The 22,297-nt window shown below is 30.8% G+C and overlaps 1 protein-coding gene across 3 annotated transcripts in view; it reads right to left on the bottom strand.

Moving 5' to 3' along the window:
* The window catches only part of LOC113555267 (fibrillin-1-like), a 41,606-nt gene that overhangs the window by 13,724 nt on the left and 5,585 nt on the right, over window positions 1-22,297 (bottom strand). For 2 of the 3 annotated variants that reach the window (XM_026959676.1, XM_026959678.1), the window contains exons 2-32: window positions 15,470-15,552; window positions 14,001-14,522; window positions 13,763-13,858; window positions 11,074-11,268; window positions 10,177-10,431; window positions 9,877-10,032; window positions 8,170-8,358; window positions 7,930-8,052; window positions 7,724-7,846; window positions 7,128-7,379; window positions 6,797-6,922; window positions 6,482-6,697; window positions 6,218-6,417; window positions 5,954-6,134; window positions 5,657-5,829; window positions 5,460-5,595; window positions 5,186-5,397; window positions 4,973-5,123; window positions 4,774-4,899; window positions 4,554-4,679; window positions 4,349-4,474; window positions 4,050-4,131; window positions 3,829-3,995; window positions 3,542-3,732; window positions 3,174-3,308; window positions 2,838-3,015; window positions 1,932-2,045; window positions 1,720-1,854; window positions 1,281-1,495; window positions 277-415; window positions 78-191 (exon numbers count right to left, since the gene is read on the bottom strand). In XM_026959676.1, coding sequence (XP_026815477.1) covers window positions 78-191; window positions 277-415; window positions 1,281-1,495; window positions 1,720-1,854; window positions 1,932-2,045; window positions 2,838-3,015; window positions 3,174-3,308; window positions 3,542-3,732; window positions 3,829-3,995; window positions 4,050-4,131; window positions 4,349-4,474; window positions 4,554-4,679; window positions 4,774-4,899; window positions 4,973-5,123; window positions 5,186-5,397; window positions 5,460-5,595; window positions 5,657-5,829; window positions 5,954-6,134; window positions 6,218-6,417; window positions 6,482-6,697; window positions 6,797-6,922; window positions 7,128-7,379; window positions 7,724-7,846; window positions 7,930-8,052; window positions 8,170-8,358; window positions 9,877-10,032; window positions 10,177-10,431; window positions 11,074-11,268; window positions 13,763-13,858; window positions 14,001-14,522; window positions 15,470-15,552 — 5,237 coding nt within the window. Of the gene's footprint in view, window positions 1-77; window positions 192-276; window positions 416-1,280; window positions 1,496-1,719; window positions 1,855-1,931; window positions 2,046-2,837; window positions 3,016-3,173; window positions 3,309-3,541; window positions 3,733-3,828; window positions 3,996-4,049; window positions 4,132-4,348; window positions 4,475-4,553; window positions 4,680-4,773; window positions 4,900-4,972; window positions 5,124-5,185; window positions 5,398-5,459; window positions 5,596-5,656; window positions 5,830-5,953; window positions 6,135-6,217; window positions 6,418-6,481; window positions 6,698-6,796; window positions 6,923-7,127; window positions 7,380-7,723; window positions 7,847-7,929; window positions 8,053-8,153; window positions 8,359-9,876; window positions 10,033-10,176; window positions 10,432-11,073; window positions 11,269-13,762; window positions 13,859-14,000; window positions 14,523-15,469; window positions 15,553-22,297 lie in introns of those variants that run through there. The other variant, XM_026959677.1, reaches the window with a different exon arrangement.

Here is a 22,297-nt window from a genome sequence, read left to right on the forward strand (position 1 = left end):
TTGTATCTTTCGAGTCATAAAACCGGATGATATCTTGATAGTATTATGGCAACGGTAGTGCGTTACGCTATACGTACTTCCGTTAGGCAGCAGCATGTATCCGTCCGGGCAAACGCAACGATACGTGCCGACTTCGTTCACGCAATATCCCACGCCACAGACGTCCGGGTTCTCGTCACACTCGTTCACGTCTAAAAAGGCACGGACAAAGGCGAAAAAACGGTATTACTATACGAGTGCACACGGTGTCCGATCAGCGTGTGCTTCTTACGTTACCATAACAGAATGTACTGGTGTTGTCCAGACGGTAACCCTCGTTGCACGAACACATGTAGCTGCCGAACGTGTTGGTGCAGTGGCCGTTTGTGCACAGGTTGTCGTGTTCCTCGCACTCATTGACGTCTTCGAGTATCACCTTTAACATCGGATTGCAATGACGAAAACGCGTTTCGATAAACCCAAAACATGTTTATGAATATTACTTAGTCAGTTATTTTAAAGGCTATAACCATATTGGTATATTATAATGCAGACTTTGGTAGTATTTCGAATACTTTTTGCAAATATTCTTATTATAGTATTTGGAATACTTTTTTTACCGTCCAATCACACTAAAAATAATTTCATTACTTCATCTGTCATAGAAATTGCTTTTGCACTTGTATATAACTATATAAGCACCTATAATCTGTGTATATTTCTATTCAAAATATATTTTTTTTTTTTTTAATAATAAAGGCTTCGACATCTATGGTCATTAGCCTATTTAAAAAATATTTTATAGTAATATATTATTTTGTTTTATACTATTTTTAGTAGGTAATATTATTTCCAATTTGAAACGTTGAATTTGTAATTATCATTATTATTTAATCCATAGCATCTTGGCTATTGTCTTAAAGTAGTTGATTATTCTACATTTGTACTACTTTTTATAATATTAATAATTATATTATAGTCAAGTATTAATTAAAAGTTTTTTTTGTGAGTATAATGTTTCCTTTATTAGGTTTTACTAAAAAAGTTACACACTTTATTACTTAAATGAATCACATAGTATTATAATTAATAACGAATAGATTGGACAATGTTCACTTATAAACACTGGATTGAAAAAAAAATATTTTTGTTATTTAAATCTAAATCTACTAAAAAAAGTATTTGAAAAATATTTGAAATACTTTTTATGAAGTATTCCAAATACTTGAGAATACTATTATCATAAAGTATTTTACCCAAGTCTGTTATAACGATTAGGTATATTTGATATTATGATTTACCGTAGTCGGGTTGGGCCTGTACCCCGTTCCTCCGGGACAGAGAGTCTTGTATTCTTCTGTTTCGACTTCTGGACACGATTCACATCTGGAGCCCCAGGCTTTACCTACAGAACAGCAGCACGTTGCTTTCGACACGGCCGATCCCATCTCGTGATGGCAAATCCTCTGACCACCACGGTCTTCCACATCCATATAGCACCGTCCTTCCCTCTTATCTACGATTTTAGCACAAAAATATTTTGGTTAGTATATCCTATTTAATGTAATCAAACATTTATTCTAAAACATCGACCTTAGAACGACATAGGAATAGTCTCTAATAGCTCATAAGTATTTACACGTTGACATTTTAATACTATAGGTACTTGTAATACTAAAATTATCAGTAAATACGTTTTAGAGTTATACGATATTCAAGACGGACAACAATATTACAAACCGACACACGCGTTTCCGGCTGGAACTAGTTGATAATTTGGCGGGCATTTGCATGTGTAATTGCCTTCGTTATTGATGCATTCGCCGTATAGACATGCCTGTGGACTTTCACACTCATTTATGTCCGTGCAATTTCCTATACGACATGATTTTTTATAAAATTTAATGTACTCAATAAAATTTTAATTGAAAAAAATTGAAATGAAACGTTACCTCCCGTGTTGTCCAATTGATATCCTCCACTACACTCACATCTGAACGTCCCAAATATGTTTTCACAAGTACCGTACACACACAGGTTATTGAACATATGACATTCATTTATATCTGTTGAAAAAGGTTTATTTATTTTCTATAATAATTAGGATTCTAATAATTAGATTCTGTAAGAATTTAAAACATATTAGTACAAGTTTTTTTTAGTGGTTGCTGTAATATCGAAAAATGTATTAATCATTATTGTTGCAATAAATTATATTGTGTACATTTTAAATATAAAATCCATTCAATTACAGTATATTTTAAATAGATGAATATTTTCAAAATATAATACATTTTAAATTAAATTCAAATATTTTTGTCGGAATACTATTAAAGTACTCAAAATATTTTTGAAATAACTACTTATTTTAGTGATTATCTTTGAAAAAAAAATATTTTGTTTTTAATACTTTGATAATTTATTTATTATATCGTATTTAATACCTTCATCAATAAATGAATCAATAAACTAACATATACATTTACATATTTATGGTTTTCTTTAAAACAACAATAATATATAGAGAGTATACAGAAATTTTAATGAAAATCACATGACTATAATATAATAAACATAATTATTAAATAATAATACTAGAAAGAAATGAGATAATTGTCAATTGGCAAGTCCAAACAACTTCTTTCCGGTACTAGGCACTGTTTATAGTAAATAAACTGATATATTTGATCAGATTTAGTAATTTTAAATGCTTAAAATAATAACAAAAAATATATCCACTTAAAAAATAGTGTTGTCCCGATGCATTCGAATAAAATAAATTCCAAGAACTAGTTATTTGAAAGGAAACATTTAAAAAAAAAATATTTTAGTACAAAAGTAGGTTATTAAGCTCTTACCATTGCAAGATCTTTCATTTTTGTCATCCGGATTAATAAATCCCATTTCACACTCGCACCTAAACGATCCTGGATAATTTAAACAATGACCGTTTTCACATAGAGTTGAATCTTCAGTACATTCATCAATGTCTATACACGAGTAGCCATCCCCACGGAATCCATCATCACACACACACTAAAATTAATAATTAGTAATTTATATTTGAGTACGAACTAATACAATTTTTAACCTTTTTTTTTTTATAAATTAATATTTTAGAATCTGTGGATCAATGCTGTGGACTTCTTATTTAAAGTTATGATCAAAATATTATTTAATATTAAATATTTTACCTTAAACGAGCCTTCTTCGTTTATACATTGTGCATTTTGATCACAACCCCCGTTGTTTGTTAAACACTCGTTGATATCCATACAGTTGTATCCATTGCCGGTAAAACCATCTTGACATCGGCAGCTATAGGAACCCTATAAGATATTATAATAATATATATATATAAATTAATAATAGCGTAAGAGGATTATATAAGTATTAATATTTTTTGTGCTCATAGATTATCTAATAACACAATATCTAAAATAATTAAAAATACGATTGTTATGTCATAAATTTATAAATTACTAATTTCAACAAAATAATTATTTATTTATTTATTTGAAAAACCCAATACCATGATTAAATACTGTATTATTATTATTACCGGATGGTTAATACATGCTGCATTTAAGTCACATCTATGGGTACCCATCTCGCATTCGTCTTCATCGGTACAAGCAGGTCCGGAGTCCAATTTAGCTGAATATCCTTCTTCGCAACGACAAGTAAATGACCCAATAGTGTTACTACAAACTCCATTTCCACACACGTCCTTACCGTTGCATTCATTAATATCTATTCAAAGACAATATCACACAATTTTTATTGTACATAATATATTTTATTATTATTTTTTAAGGAAATTAAGTCAAATAGATCTAAAATGTTTACCTATACACGAAGAACCATCAGCTCCTTTGAGTAAACCATCTGAACAAGAGCACAGAAAACTGCCTATCGTGTTGTTGCATTGGCCACCGTTACAAATTCTAGGATTTTCTTCGCATTCGTTTACATCTACACACGTTCGTTTGTCAGCTAACAAATTAAATCCGGCCCTATGCAATAAACAGGTTGTATACAAAAATAAACATGATTATTATAATACATACTTGCACGTGCACATGTAACTGCCCGGGACATTGATACATATGGACGAACATCCACCATTATTTATCTCACACTCATCAATATCTAATAAAAAATAGAATAAAAAAATTGTGCGGAGTAAAAAAAATCAAATCAAATCAAAATGTATAGTTGTCAATGTTTTCGACAACACTGTATTTAATCAAAGTCATTAATAAATAAATTTTAACACTACTAGTAGGTATAACATTTAGTAGAGATTTAAAAATTAGTACTTAATACGTAGTAAATTAATGAGTTTAAAATTCATAATTTTAGTTACCTTCACAATAAAACTTCTGGTCTGTTTGCCTGTAGCCGTCGTCACACACGCACTGGTACGTTCCCATCATGTTCTCGCAAACGCCATTAGAACAGATTCCACTAGTTCTTGAACATTCGTCGATATCTACATTAACACACAACCCAAAATCAATAGTGTTCTCCGGCAGGTGTCTATTTAATTAACGTGTATATTTCTAACGCACCTTTACAGCTTTGTTTGTCGGCTGAAAGTTCATGTCCAGGAGGGCATTCACATCTATAACTGCCTGGCGTGTTTTGACACGTACCGCCGCGACATAGTCCAGGCGTTCTTGCACATTCATCGATATCTAAAGTTTTAATAATTTATAACAAACATTTTATTTTAAGAGCAGTTTCATATATTGCCAGTATTATTTATAGACGCTAATATCAAACAATTACCCATGCAGACTTGCATCAGTTGAGATGTTTCATAACCGTCCTTACACTTGCACGCAAAACTTCCGGGTATGTTTTGACACTCTCCGTCGCCGCAAACGCCGTGCATGATATTGCATTCATCGATATCTAAACAGTCACGATTTCAATCAAATTAAATGTGAACTGGCACGTGTTTAAAAGACAAAATCAACTTTCGTACCAACACAACGAATTCCAGACTCGTCCAAAGTGTATCCTTGACTACATTTACACGTAAAACCCCCCATGGTGTTCTTGCACCGGCCGTTGCTGCATATACCAGGAAACTCAATACATTCGTTGATATCTTTGCGATCGATAAAACCGGGTCCCTATAAAGGTTGAAATGTAAACGTAATTGAACAGCAGTAAATAACAGAATATTATTACTTACTTTCGGACATAACTCGGTGAAAGCAGGAGTACCGCGTCGAGGACAAGTCTCACTCCTACCGAGAGATCCTTCTATACCTCCGCCCCAAGCTTTTCCTATAGTAGAACAACAGCAAATGCATTTCGGATAAATTCCGTCTAACGGATTAACACCAGAACCGTGCTTAAAATCCGTGTAGCACTTTTCTTCTCGTACGTCCAAACAGACAGTTCCTGTACAAAAATATTTTTTTTTCAAAAACTTTTCAATAATTTATTTGTTTGGACTTCCTTACCAGTAGTATCTAATGTCAAACCAGGGGGACACACACAAGTAAACGATCCTTCTGTGTTGACGCAAGTACCTCCACCTCTACAAATTCCCGGGCTCAGTTCGCATTCATTTATATCTCGGCATATTTTACCTACAGACTAAAAAACGTCATTTTATAAAAAATATGTCAATAAAAAAAAAATTATTAAAATACATTACCACGTATCCTTTATTACATTCGCCGCCACAGTCTTCTGGCTTACAGGGTTCACACGGACTACCCCAAGCCAGCCCAATCGAACAACAACAGTCAGATTTCAAGGTGAGTTGCATGAGGTTGTTCTCACATCTACCGCCAGTTAAACGGGTCCAGCACGAACCACGACGATTGTCTACATAGGTATAGTGAAAGATAATAATTAAAAATTAATACCGTTTCTGTGGTTGTATATTATACGTTATACTCGTAATAATATTATTTCATTATAATTTTTTTTTTTATTTATTTTTTATTACCTAAACAAACTCGTCCGGTACTATCTAAAATGGTACCAGGTGGACATTCGCATTCAAAAGAACCAACAGTGTTAATACATTGGCCCGCTACACATGCATTAAGACCGAGTTCGTCGCACTCGTCTACATCCTGACATGATTGACTTTCAGAGTTCAATACGGTTCCCACAGGACACGTACACTAAAATAAAATATTATGCGTATTATGAAAGAGGTTATGTCAGTTAAATTAATGCCTAATTAAATAAGCATTTGTATGTATACCTGAAAACTTCCTGGTGTGTTACGGCACTGACCACCATTGCATATTGTGTCGTCCATTTCGCACTCGTTGATATCCTTACAAGTCTTACCCGTGTCGTCCACCTCGTAACCGGAATTGCATATACACCGATAGTTTCCTATGGTGTTCTCACAAGCACCGTTGGAACACACGGCTGGGTTTTGAGCGCATTCGTTTATGTCTGAAATAAAATTGTTACATGTTTTTAAATTTCCAGGACGTGGACAAACATGGAAAATACAAACCGTCGCCGTTGTACGTCATCCCGAAACCTTGAGGACAGAGTCCTTTGAACTCCGAGCTATCGGGCGAAGGGCATTTCGAACACGGTGAACCCCATCCGGGCGTTTGACCTAGCACGCCGTACGAACAGCAACAGCTGGATTTCGTCATTGGTGCGGTAAGGGGTTGCAGACATGAGCCCTGCTGATAGTTGGCATAACAGAGATCGCGGAGTGTGTCTAAATAAAAAACATAATAATAAATAATTATGAACCGCAATGATGGTGTTTAAACGGTTAGAGGATATAGATTGCTCGTCGTCTTCGACAACCACATACCCAAACATGTACGTCCATCGAGTCCCAAATAAAACCCGTCTTGACACTCGCAACGGTAACTTCCAGCCATATTTATGCACTTGCCGTTTTGACAAGGACCTCCGTTGTTTGAACACTCGTCGATGTCTAAAAAAAAAAAAAAAACAAAAACGAATACATTCATCCGACCGTGAATACCTTTTGCATGGAGTGACTGTGGAGGGTGGTGTATTTGTAGGATTTGACATTTTTTCGCTCATTGCAATTTATATAAGTATACGTCACGTCTCCCAGAAAATATATTTATATATATATATATATAATAGTCCTCAAATTTCCATGCATAATATACCTATGCAGTTCTGCCGGTCGGGTGACAATCTGTAGCCAGAATCACAGAGGCATTTGTATGATCCTTCGGTGTTCGCGCATTTTCCGTTGCTACAGAGACCGGGCCTTATTTCACACTCGTTTATGTCCGTGCAGAACGTTCCGTCAGGCGAAACCGTGTATCCCGGCTGGCACTCGCATATGTAGGAACCGGGGGTGTTTCGACACTTACCGTTGAGGCAAATTTTTGGATTTTCGTAACATTCGTCAACGTCTGGAAACGAAATTGAACATATTTTAGTTAATTTCTTGATTATTTTATCACCAAATAACTGCGATGTATAATGATTATATACTATATAAATGTATATAAATATGATAGCAATAGTATAATGAAGTTCAAACCCACTAAGATAAACACTGCAAAGTGATATACAATTGTCACGTTTAAATAGCTGTAATATTATTATGTTAGGTATATATATTACGACGTGCCCTGGTCCTCGAAAATCATCAATATTATAAGAAGATAAAATATGTGTTTATCGGTAGAGGAGTGGACAATTTTAAAACACAATAAACGTTTCTATAAAATAAACTATTACGATATATTATTACCTATGCACGAATGACCAGTTTGTGACATGACGTATCCCGACTTGCAGCGGCATTGGAATGACCCTTGTACGTTCAAACACTTCCCATTCGCACACATGCCGTTCTTTTCGCATTCGTTATGATCTACAAACGGGTGCAAAAATAAAAACACCGAGTCGTGTAAATAAGACGAAATGTCTTGGGTATGTACACTATAATATCCATACCTATGCAATGTTTTCCGTCCGAAGCCAAATCGTAGCCCGGCGGACAAGAGCATATAAAACTTCCCGGCGTGTTTATACACTGTCCGTTGTTGCAAATCCCCTGTTGCGCGCATTCGTTGATGTCTGCGTAAAAATGAAACAGAAAACAAACGGAAAGTCCGTTGAACATTTAACACGATCTCTGACAACATGCGTGTCCGTGCAGGCACAAGCGTATTATTTACACATAAGATGACTAGCCTTCACACACTTGTGACTCCTCGTGTCTGCTCTTCGTGAAACCGGTGAAACACTCGCACGCGTACCCGTCGACCGTGTCGATGCACTTTCCGCCGGACCCGCAAATCTCTGGTCTCAGACCGCACTCGTCCACCAAGTTCAGCACCGTCTGATTAGCTTTGCCGCCGAGACAGAGTTTTACGTACTCGGCTGAAAGTCGTTAGTTTTTAACGTTAGCCAAGTTGTTACGACATAAATGTCTTGTAGATCTTCTTATAATATATTATATTAGGACATGCATGTATCGGCTAATTGCTATAGTATCTTTGAGTCTTATCGATATAAAAGTTACAGGTATTTTCTTCCAGGAGGATGCGGGTCAACGTCACGCCGCTAAAAAGTTATACCTTTTAATAAACTTACCTATACGGTAAGTTTTCACCACTATATGGCTAACAGTAATGTCGGCACAATAGTATTGTATGACAAAATAAAGGAATAAATCGACCAAACGAGTGCCATTGAAATAACACCTCTGTGTGCTATGTGCTCATACATTAATATTACTTACTAAAATCAGTCTACATAATTTGTTATTTAATAATCGTCGTATAATGTCGTATGACTACATATACTCGCAAGTAATCATCAAATGACGCTTTGTGAAATATGAAAAACATGAAACATGATAAAATTACACATTTATGTATTAAACGACAATACATACAGAGTGATTGCTTAATTGGGTCCGTTTTTTTTTTCAATTTTAAAAAAAGGAAAATATATGTTATAAAATAATTAAAAATAAACACTTTTTTCTACAAAAACTTAATTTAAAATGTAGTGTAGTCGCTGTTAATCTCTCTCTCCCTTTATAAATATATATATATATGTGTGTGTGTGTATTTATATTTAGTTATAAAAACGTTATGCATAGGTATATATTATAGCGAGCATTATTATTTTATTAGCCATACATCCATGTAGGTTTATTGATTTAACTATGAAAATCAATTTTTAATCACAAAACGACATATACAGCGTGAATAATATGGCAGTATGATGAAAACTGCATTTATTACAATAAGGTTTAGAATTCATGATTAAATAATAATAATATATTTTATAAACTCGACCTCGTATTAATAATTCGTTATAAACTTATAAAACGGTTTATTTGTAATAGTTGCGAACTCGATACCTATACTAGATTATTATTATATAATGTATAATAATACCTATTATTAATTGAGAATAAAATACTACCAACAGTAGAAAAACAATTTTAAAACTAAAAATGTGTAATTACTTATGAAAAGGACTGTGCGCTTAACTTTTTTATATGTACGCATTCCTGCAGAAGTAATGTCTTAAATTATAAAATTATAATTACATAAATAAGAAATACTGCAACGACCTAATATCGATCTCTTTAATTGTTATTATTATTTTAAAAAAAAAATGAAAATGTTGCATTTTTTAAATTTTAATGCATATAAGAACTTCTACAACCCTATATATATATAGTTGCTCTAATGAAAAGTTTTGAGAAAATTTCTGATTGATGCAATATAATAATAAAATACGCGTTATACGGGTAAGCCGTCAAACTTTATAAGTATATATCTATAGTTAATTGGGTATTAGTAATAAGTTGTAACAATATATTATGTAAGTATTATTTTGACGTAGACGTCACGTTAACTGACATTATATTATATAATTTACCCATTCCCTGGAGCGGACAATGTTCACAAGTACTTCCCCAGCCCTTTCCCATGTCTTTACCGCAGCAACAGTCTTTCTTAGAGAGTTTCATCGGTAACGGATCTGAACAGTCTTGACTCGACGTGAGTCTTGTATAACACTGGCCCTGTTGAGTGTCTACAAAGAAATAAAAAACAAAAACAAAAAATGTACAATAATAGCTCTTAATTTACCTATTTTTTACACGCCGTTTTTTTTATAATGAAAATTTAATTAAACCGTAAATATGATCGAAGGAAAAAAACACCATCATGAGCTTACTTATACATCCTTTCCGATCAGTGGTGGGCACAAATCCTTGTTTACAGATACAATAATAAGAACTGTCAGTATTCACACAATAACCGTCTTGACAAATGTTCGGATCGCCTCTTTTGCATTCGTTTTCGTCGTCGCAAACATTCGTTACTTGATTATGCACTCGACCCTCGGGACACACGCACTTGAAAGACCCCACGCTATTTACACACGCTCCACCTTTACAAATTCCTGGAATTGCCTCACACTCGTCAATGTCTGAAAGTAAATTAAAAATAAAAATCTTTTTATGACGTGTATTATTCAAAATATGTTTCCTTCTCAATAGTATTATTAAATTTCAACAGGAAACCCGTCAATTATAATACATATATTGATATATTTCTACACTAATTATATGATAAAATAATAATTATTAATAAAATATAATAATTAATAAGTACTCTTACATAGAGTGTACTGTATTTGTGTATCCAAAAAAAAAAATGGGTCTATAACTCTCTCGATTTGACAATTTTTAACTCAAATTAGGTAGTAAATAATTATCAAACATATTCAATTTAATTTGATTGCAATCATTTTTAATGAATAGTGCTAAAACAATTTAAATTAAAAAATTTACCACTGTTAATTTATAACTTCATATAAGACAATTTCGTATAGCTTATCTGTTATGTATATATCATATATAATAATAACTCCAGTTGAATATAACCTAAAATTACGTTTTATTATTTTTGTGACAACATGTTTACCTGTAGTGATCATCAATCATGCAAGTTTCTATATTACAGTTTTGTCGCTCGTCCAAAAAAATTACATATTATATATTTGATTAGCGTCCAAATATTATTTACGGAGAGCGTATTAGATACTTATAACCTATCGCAACGAACTTACCTATGCATTGGTTGGAGTGCAAGTTTTTGAGAAAACCTATATCGCAATCGTAGCTCAGCGAACACTGTTCGCACGGGTGTCCCCATGCCAGGCCTATTGTTGCACAACATAACTGTTTGGTGCAGACAACACCCTCGAGTTGTCCTTGGCACATATCATTGATCACCCTGGTGTAACACGGGCCGATTCGGTAATCTAAAAGCAATAACGGCGATAAAATAAAATATATACATCGAATTTGTTCGTTTTATATAAATCTATAATGTGTACGAAGTACGTTTTCATTACACGCACTATCGGAATTATGTTATCGGTGTAACGTTTTTGTAATTTATGAAAATTAAATTACTTTCAATCGGAGTATTTATTTAAAAAAAATCATAGTCTCTGTAAAATACATGTAGTTATATTATATTATGTACTTATTAGCATACTGTCGACCCGAATAACGAAACACTGTCTTATCGGTGAGGCTTTTTTTTATTTTTATTCTATACATATTATCGGGCGACGAAACTCGTTTGCGCTCGTCATCCATTCTCGACCTAATAAGCGAAAGCTTGTTTGCGTTCAAGAAGAATATTATCTATTAAACAGTTTTTCCAAATTATAGAACTCATTAGGGCACATATTATTTTATTCATTATTTTAACAACGCGTTGTATTGCGTACAGTTGTTGACAGTATATCTAGACGCGTATACTATAATATAATGTCGGTTACGAGATCATCATCTGATGCATAGCATAATGTTATGACATTCCCGTTTCGATTTTAATTTCTAAATGGATTTATTAGTGTTCACAGTTTTTGAAAGCACACATATTTAATACTGGTATAAGTACCTATTGGACAAACAATTGTTATGCCGCATAAAAATATAGTAATATTCACGATAATATTATAAATTTAAACTGAGTCAAGGTTAAAATTATGTTGAATTAAAAAAAAAAATGTTTATGTCCAACATTACTTAAGAACGTATTGATCTGTAGTCTATAAGTTATAGATTACATTACATTTCATATTGCCGAATTGCCAAATAAACGTGAATATTATTGTGTGTGTAATATTATTTTTTATTAATTATTTTTTATTGATGCCCGTTAACAAATACAATTTATAACTAATGTGAATTAAGAAAAATCTACCCATTTTTTATCTTACCTATATTAACATAGATATGTCTAAGTGAAAAAGATAGCGCGTCAAACGAATTGCTCGTGTATAATGTTCAAGATTATGATATATTGTTGGTAAGAATTTAAAATTATTTTAAATAATTATTTTTAAATCTTTTAATTTTACGTAGGTAATATTTTATTTTATGCGTCTATACAATTCTGCGATAAAACGTCATGAAGCTGCGATATCTGTACTTACGAAAAACAACCATATATTTGTACACAAACCATGTAGACATAATATAGAATGTAATCTGAAAAAATCTTTAAGAACATTTGCTCCCCTGAATACTATACAATGACGGATCGGGTACAAACATAAAAAAAAAAACTAGAATGTATGGGCGAGACTATATTACTATAAAATAAATATATCATAATTAATACATAGAAAATGCCCTATCCTACGCGTATTTTATTTTAATCTTACATTTAAAACTAGCATATATCTAAATAAGATATAAATTCAATTTAAAGGATATCAGCTCACTATAGGTTTTTTTCTCATATCTGTCCCATGCGTAACATAGTAGATTTTGGTTCGGCGAAACTAATCTTATATTTTCGATTCTAAACGAAGCGAGAAATGTAAATTGATTTTACAATGATGTATGTTTTTTTGTGTCTAGAGACCCGTTTGAACAATATCGGCTAACTTTTCTGGTAGAAAAGTGAATCTAGTTAGGGGTTACATGTAAAAAATCTCCCATTATTTTTTCTTTATAATCGGGATAAAAAACAAAAAAATAAGAAAAAACGGGAATTATTACACAATTCTAATATTATTAAGGTGGTATTGACTTAAACGTCTTAAACGTTAATATAACAATAATATAATAATATTGTATAAATATTATAATGTATAAAAGATCGATACACACTTTTCTACCTTTTAAACTTCAATATCAGAGTCAATTAAAGTATTATGAAAGTTAAGATTAAGAATATTATTATTTTTATCACGCAAATTCGTCATACGGGTGAGAGAAAAAAAACGAAAAATGTGCTTGAAAATTGACATCCTTATCCTAAAATTAATCCTCGTTATTGACTATATTATATTATATCATTCTCTTGATAATAATAATATTCTTGAACTATTGATATATCATAATAGTTAATCGTATTTTTATTATATATTATATTATCACGGGGGTCGGGGGTTAGACTTGGTCTGTATGTGTATATAAATTCCAATCAGTTTCCTTTAAAACGTCGTTTCCGTTGAAACGAATTCGCATTCAATTTTTCTACTAATTACACACGGTGCATCTATCATAATATTATAACACAGGCTCATATATTTATATACTGTTCACATGCGTAAAACGCTAATTTGGAAAAAGTCCAGGGAAACGTGTCCTAAGTGCAAAAGTAAACTACCGGTTAAAATAGTCACACACCGTGTGGCAACTCGTGGTTATTATTCAGAGGTAATTAGGCAGACAGGCACGTACTGCGCGTATATATTTCGTCGCAGGTCTTATGGACAAATATTTACCTACCGGCTTCGCATTTGCGTCCGGCGTATCCGTACACGCACGCACACCGGTCCGGGCCGATACATCGGCCGCCGTTTAAGCATCCGTCTCGGCAGATGGCTAAAAACAGAAAACAAAAAAAAAAAAACGTGAAACTATTAGACATAATAAGTACCTACAACACATCTCATCGCAGACATTGAGTTTCGACGTTGTTCTGAGCATGTGATGGTATTATACAATATTAGATCAGTGCACTTACGGTCGCCACAGTTTTCGCCGGCGTAACCCTGTCGACAAGCGCAAACCGAACCCTGACAAGTGCCGCCGTTCAAACACGGATACTTGCAAGCGTTCCTCGACGCCACTGCAAAAGAATTGACGGCCGTCGTAGTGGCGACTCTGCTGCTCAAGATACTGCTGACGTTTCCACCGCCGACGTCTCTGCTAGCACTATCGCCGCCGTTGTTTGTGCCTCCAGTGCCGTAAGTCCTGACACTATTTGCAACGCCACTGCCGTTTATCCCACCGCCGCTGCTACTTCCGCCGGAACCACCGCCACCATTACTACCGCTTCCGATGATTCCGTTGTTCCCTCCGGCCGACGGCAGTTTCCCGTATCGGTCTGGCGCAGACGTTTGAGGCGATCGTAATTGCTCGTCGTCCCTGTTGTAAGAATCTCTGAGGTCGTCGGGCAAACACGCCGACCTCACGGAGCCCTCGTTACAGAGACACATGTTAGGCTTGATACACCGCCCGCCATTGCAAGGCCTATTGCACACAGCTGAAAACGAAACGCAAAATGAACAAAATCGAACCGTTGATAATATGTGTATTTGATTATGTATTATTATACTGATTCGTCGACAATGCTCACGCTCCTCATTTCCCTTTTTATTTTATAAAGCTTTCACCATGAAAGTTTGATTTTGTAATTTTTGAATAAACCGTTGTACTTAACTACGATTTCAATTATTAAGTTTTATCAAAACTCATAAAGTGTTTTGTAGGGATGAAAATTTTTTGTTTTTCAAATGAAATCGTTTTTTTTCTATAAATTATTTTTTTTTAAACATTGATATAAATTGTATAGATAGAAATTCAATCAAGTAGTTATTACAAATATTTGAAAAATATTTTAATATTTTTTCATTTGAAATTCTAGTACAATTTATATTAGACTACCCATTTTATATTTAAAATATTATATTACTAAGGATAATATTAATTAACATGCAGCTTAAACAAACTGCTAAAATTGATTTATTTTTCTATTATCTCGTTTTTATTTTTTGTCATCTTTTTAAATGAAGTTGTTGGGCCGTAGCCTGACCTTAACATATATAGATTTCGGCGCCACTGTGACTTGTTATATAATACAGAAGATTGCATTTGCATTTAGCAATATTTGAGATGAAACACTACGGAAACTATGTCTTATGCGTCGATAACGTTCGTTAAAAAATACGGCACACGTGTGTAAATGCTTTGAAAAAACAAAATAGTATAAACATATTTAATACGCATATACTGCTATTTTAATATTATAGATGTAGGTATTAACATGAAAATATGAACGGTCAGTTATTATACTATTCTTCTGTTAACGAATCATAATATTATAAAATATGACCTCAGCCGTTTCGTGTTTATTAAAAAAGCACTTAACAGTAATTAATAAAACAGTGTACACATATTAACACATAATAAACTGTAATAATATATACTCACGGACAATACAAAGCCCAGTCGCGTGTTTCAATGACCAGCCAGGACAACAGTAATTTCTAAACCGCGACCGACACACATTTGGCCTGGAAAACAATTGGAAAATCCATTATCATATTACAGTGATCTGTAGGATAGGTTATGATTGTGCGTATCGTGTTTGTATTTGAGACGATACGAATATTAAATAGCCAGATTAATAGTTATTATTCGACAGTTGTAAAGGTACATTATATTTACTTATTTTCAATAATATACTTGGACTAAATGTTTGTTTATTTTACACATGTGTCGGTCTAATAAATCAACATTAATCATAAATACTAGTATCTACGCATTGAAATTCAACAATCATTCTGATGTTAAGTACTATTATGCTATACTGACATAAGAACGATTATTAATAAGAGTAATAACTAGATCCGTGAAGTTAGCGGGGGGCATTAAAAGCATTAATTCTCATTATTATATCAAATTTTAGTGTTTTCATAATACGAATATACAAAAACAAAAATGTGTGCATCCTCTAAATCAGAATTACCGCTATCGCTGTTTTTCGACTTAACGATTACGTAAAAAGCACTAATAATTCACTTTATATCTAATACTACTAGTAAATTGGTAATTCAATACGAGACAAATTTAATTATAATAATGCGGTTAGGTATTGAAGCATTGGAGTATAGGACTAATTCACTAATAACTATATTATGAATTAAGAGTAGTTTATATATTAATTCAATATTATTCTCCTATGGGCGACCTCGTTCAAATCGATGATGTAGGGGAGGCAATATAAATTATATTGTTATTAGATGAAATTTGTTTGATAATATTTCAATACTCCATCTATAATGGGAATTTAAAAGTAATTTAAATTTTGTATTTATAATAACCCTTTGTGAGTTTGAGACGTTTATTTTTTTGAATGTTAAATATTATTTTAGAGTAAAGTAATTCAAGTTACCTTGATTTGTGTGATTCATATAGACATTTAAATATATTTTTAACATATATTTACTAAAATATAATTATTATGTTTGTTGGAAATTAAAAAAAGTTATAACATTTTTTCGTAAAGCTGCATGCATTTTTATAAGCTATAGAAGTTTAAATGTTGATGGCATAGGATTTTCAAATAACACATAACAGAAACTTAAATTAGTTAAATTATCATTTTATATACACAGAATCTGTGCATAATACAATTTTCAAAATATAATGTTATAAAAGTATACATATCTATTTCGAAAAATTTTAAACTTTTACAGAAAATTAATATTTTGTAATTTTTTAAATTGTTATACTTTGTTAAAAAGTTTGAACATTTAAAGAACATCCTCATAAGTTGAACTTATGATAAAAAATCAGGTTACATATTATAAGGGTAGACACATTTTAAATATAAACGGTTTAAGTTGGAATGTTTATTTTGAAAATGGATATTTATAAACGATTCAAGTTATTTGGATATAATTCAAAAAACATTATTTATAAGGTTTTTAAACTTTATGAAGCTACATATAATATTATTTAATAATAATATAACTGTATGATACTCAATGCATTTTTCAAAATATAAAGATTAAATGTTAAGGCTTTTATACTCTGAGCCTATACGGTACGTTGGTTTATACTGTATTGATTTAAAGTTAATATAAAACTATAGTTATGTTTTAGTCAATACAAATAAACATTTATAGCAATATCATATGAAATAATATTATAATATTTTATAAACGTATAATACCTATTATAATGTCCGATTTGTATTTAAAAAAAAATTAGTTCAACTTACAAAATTTACTTATAAAAAAAAAAAAAAAAAAATTATTAATAATAGCATCATTTCAATATACATATAAATAAATGTAAAACGAATATTGTTAATGGTTTGGCAGTACAAGTCTATTTTAAATAATTAAATTTATAAATCAAATATATTAGCTATTTTTGTAATATTAATTAGTCATAGGGGTAGATGTTTGTGTTAAATAGATTAATACACAATATATTAAAATATATATATATATATATTTTAATATATTGTTTTGTTTTAATTTGATAAAAAAATAAATTCAAATTCAAAATATCTTTAGAAATATAAAACGGCCATTCGTCTCCGCCCGGAATGGTATTTTTAATTTGCATTGTATATAACGATTTATCTTTGAATTCAAATTTAACACATGTGTTTTACAGTAATTTACTCAATCACTAAGCATACTCGACGCCTATCGGCTATCATACAGCAGAACAACTTCTTCGATATTTTTTTTTTTTTAAGATTTCATGATTATTTAGTTTCTACTGACTTGAGCTCAATGAATAATAAAACAAACAAAAATATATTTTGTGACTCCAAATTATTTGAATAATATTTTAAATAACTGACCATATATAAATATTGAAAATATTGTAAATAACTGAATCTACTAAATACAATGCTCGACTTAATAATAATAATAATAATATACCTATAGCTTTTTCAGGTTATTTTTTTATTCCAGTTTTTATTTATTATTTATACATTATTTTATATATTACATTCTCTTCCATAAGGTTTAATAAATTATGATATCCATAGATTACAATTAGATTATATTTATGTAAAAACTTATACCTATTTTTATTTAATAACTCCATATCTTTAACACATGCAATACTTATATAGGAGACAGATAAATCATTTAAATTGTGTTTATTACGTGATTTGCTTAAATATTCTTTATGACTTAATAATAACAAAAAAAAATCTGTTTCGGAGTATTTTGGACTTATAAAACTTTGGAGTGAAATCCCAAAACTTTCTTTCACAATACTATTTTATTCTGTGTTATAATTTCAGTTGGATCACACCATCAATTATCTACTATTATCTGATTATATATATATATATAGTCACAATACTTTCATTTAAGCGCGGTACGTTTCTTTCTACTAGGAATAATACAATACAAACTGTTTCGCAAATTTTTAGTGATTATATATTAACTAAAATGTTATTTAAAAAAAAAAACAAAATGTTTGCTTTTAAAAATTTACGATTTTTTTAATAATTTTTCTACAACATTATCCTATTGCTAAAAATCTATAACATATTTGTTTTTTAATTACTTGTATAATTACAGATATTCAGGTATATGATTTTATATGGGAATATTCCCGTACGAATAAATATACGAGAATATATTATATATTGTATACCTAATGTTTAAAGAAACGTCATCTCAAACGACATACGAAAGATGTTTGCAATAATATGTTTGACAATTATTATTAAAATCAATTATAGTTTCATCCTCTACGCACGCGTCTTTACAATATTTTATTCTGCTGCAGGTTAAGACTTAACCGTTAAGTTATCACTTTATCTGTTACTGTTCTGGCTATTAAAGCGCAAATCAGTAACCACCTCTAGTATTACGGTAAATATTGTAATTTATTAGACTGGGGACTAATATTTCGTATTTATAGTGTTATGATATAGGTAAAGATCTGTAGGGTGAAGTTTAAGATCCCGGTATTATTTTTCTAGTTACCTCACATTTAATGAACATAATATTATATCAATACACTATTTCTAATATAAACTTGAGAGTATTTAGCTTTCCTTGTCCTACCAATTTTAGAATTTGGATCAATAATATAGAGTTCTTTATCATCTTATAACAAAATTTGAACGACATAAAATTATAAAACCCGATTTTTGCTTTTTAATTTTCACTTTAAAGAGGTTAAAATTAAAAAAATGTTCATAATTTCTTTTATAATCGGGAAAAACGAACAAAAAAATGAGAAAAATGAGAACTTTTAGGCAAATCCAATATTATTATTAAAATAATTCTTTTGTTACCACATAGTTACCAACATTTAGACAGTGTTCTCTCAGAATAATTTTTCATCGTATATATTTTGTATACAATCAGTTATTATTGAATTTAAATTTAAAAAAATCTATTATAACGATTAACTCAATAACCAGTTCTACTTAACACCTAATGTATAGCAAAGCGGTACCTATTTGTTTATATTTTTATAATTATAAACATTTTGGGTACTTATATAAAGAGATTCTTAATTTTATTTTATTGATTTTATACTGCAATGATATTTTTTTATATCTTTTTTAAAGTTATTTTTAAGAATTTAAAAAGAATGTGTATTTAATTGATTTTAAGTTATAGTATTATTGCATACTAATTATATTGAAATCGGACTTAAAGTCCTTGTATGAATTCAATAAATATATAAAAAGAGATATATAGCGATAATAGCGTGATACATATGACAGGTCTATCAGACTGCGTGGGACGTGAGTACATCGCGACGAATTATATAAAGTTATATAATACATATTATATTGCATCACGTCGTACGACAAACGAACGTGTAGGTAGAGGGTAGGTATATACATACACCACACGCTGGCGAGATAGACGAACGTGTATTTTTATATATTCTTTAATAGTACTGAATAAATACTAAACCAATATAATAACAATAATAATAATAATAATATAAAAAACCATCATTATAATATTCTATAAGTCTGTATATCGTCGGATGAAACCCAAACCTAATTGGACGAACTCACACATGCGTTAAACTCAAATATGGAACTGCACTGTGATATTATCATGTACGTGGTGTACAGATAATATATCCTATAGTGATAAATTTGAAGGTAATTTGATACAACTATAAGAATAATATTAAAGTAAAATACCGATATATTTTAAGATTCACTTTTTTATAGTTATTGCTTATCATACACGCAAATAATAGAATTTATAACGATAACAATCTATACAAATTATAATTAATGTTATTTTAAATAAATAGTTTATAAAATGGGTTTTGTTATTTTCCGGAAATAATTTAAATTTGTTTAGAAATTGTGGTGAAATAGACAACGAACATGGATTCACAATATTATTTTGACAATAACTAATTGGTAATCAATACATTGTGTGCAAAATGATTTCTGAAAATGACTCGGTTGATTCCTTATCGGCGTATAATTTCATCAATTATTATGTTATTGAAGATTTTAATTATCGCAAGACGCAGTTGAAGATGAAAAATGTTGACGAGCGTTTAGAAAATATGAATAAGATGTGTAAGCTTCTAGAACATAGTACCGTTCGCGTAACTACAGGCTGCGAAATTCATTGGAATACTGGGAAAAAAGTAACACTGACAACTGTAAAACATAAAATTACCAAAGAATCGTTATACGGATCAACTTTTGAAAATAAATGATTCTTCGATGTATTTAATGATGATATACCAATCAATATCGAAAGATATTTTATTTAAATATTTTCAATTACTAGTATTATAAATCTATATAAATACTATGGTTGTATACATCATATGATACAGTTATCATACGATGAAACCATTCGCCAAAAAACGAACGAGACGCTTTCTACTATTATAGAGAATCAGTCCAATTCTGAAGATGTCCAGTCTGATTGAGAAGATATTACAATTTACATCCACTCATATAAATGAAAGTATAATAGTATATTGTATGAACAGTAACATAAAATCGGTATTTAATTTATTTAAAAATATTATTATCGTTATTATATGTGTATGTGTTTATGACCCATTCGATTGTCCACCAAAAGTGCGACAATCGGTAACGAATATCATGTGACGTGATCGCTTGTCATTTGAAGTCTCGAATTTATAGTAACAATTATTTTTCTAGAAATTTGTTTTCGTAAACTGTAGTAAAGCATGGTGAAATCTTATATTACACTTATTATTCTAATAGGACGTACACCATGTTAAATAGAGATTTAAGTATTTTATGAGATTTTTTATTGTAGTTAGTACCTATTAGTTAATATTCATATGAACATTTTTAATTTTTTTAAATTATTAAAAATTAATTCTTAACGTAGATATGTCAAAATATGATTAATTATGCTTAAATGATATAATTTTTTATAAACTTATTGACACTTCAACAGACAACAGTAGAAGTTCGACTTAATAATTTTATTTTTTTTTTTTTTAGTTAACAGTTACCATTTAGAGGAAAAATCTGTTAAGTTAGATCATATTAAAATCTAAAAATGTATACACGCATTTGTAATTGATCACTAAATATCCATTGTTCATTTTAATATGTCCAAGTGGTATCTGTGAAGTTTACATATTGCTCGTTTCTTTTTAGAACTTATTGCTGCCATTTAAATTTAAGATTCAATAACTTTACAACAAAATGCAAATTTCATAGGAATATAATACATATACATCATTTATATATTATAATTAATATAGTATACGCAGTAAATATATAGTATAGCTATCATATTATATTAATACGTTTCTCCGGAGAAAGAAAAAGTAATTTATATAAATTTATACTTTTATCATAAATATAGTAATAAATTGTACAGTTTTTTTCGTATCGTTCTTGCACACACCGGATTGATATTTGCACACATATTATCTCATACAAAACTTGTACACGACTGTTTGGATAGTAATATGATAGGTAATAACAAAAACGGATAGGTACAATACAACAAATCAATACGAATCAAAAACTTCTTGCAACGAGAATCGCGAAAACCAACGTTTTGAACTATTTCGTTTCGAGTTTATTGGAATTAACCGCGGAAATGTGATTCTATGTAATGACGGCGCAATAAATAGCAGTGTAAATAGCTTTTCCTGAAACCGCGCTCGAAAAAATAATATCGACGATACCAAACGTCGTTATATTCGTCGCGCTGTATAATATACGCCGTACACGCATTTTTAAGTCGTATCTATGAAACGTTATTGGTAACGCGTTCGCAGCATCGC

This window comes from Rhopalosiphum maidis, chromosome 2, assembly GCF_003676215.2.
Source record: "Rhopalosiphum maidis isolate BTI-1 chromosome 2, ASM367621v3, whole genome shotgun sequence".
NCBI classification, from domain to species: Eukaryota; Metazoa; Arthropoda; class Insecta; order Hemiptera; family Aphididae; genus Rhopalosiphum; species Rhopalosiphum maidis.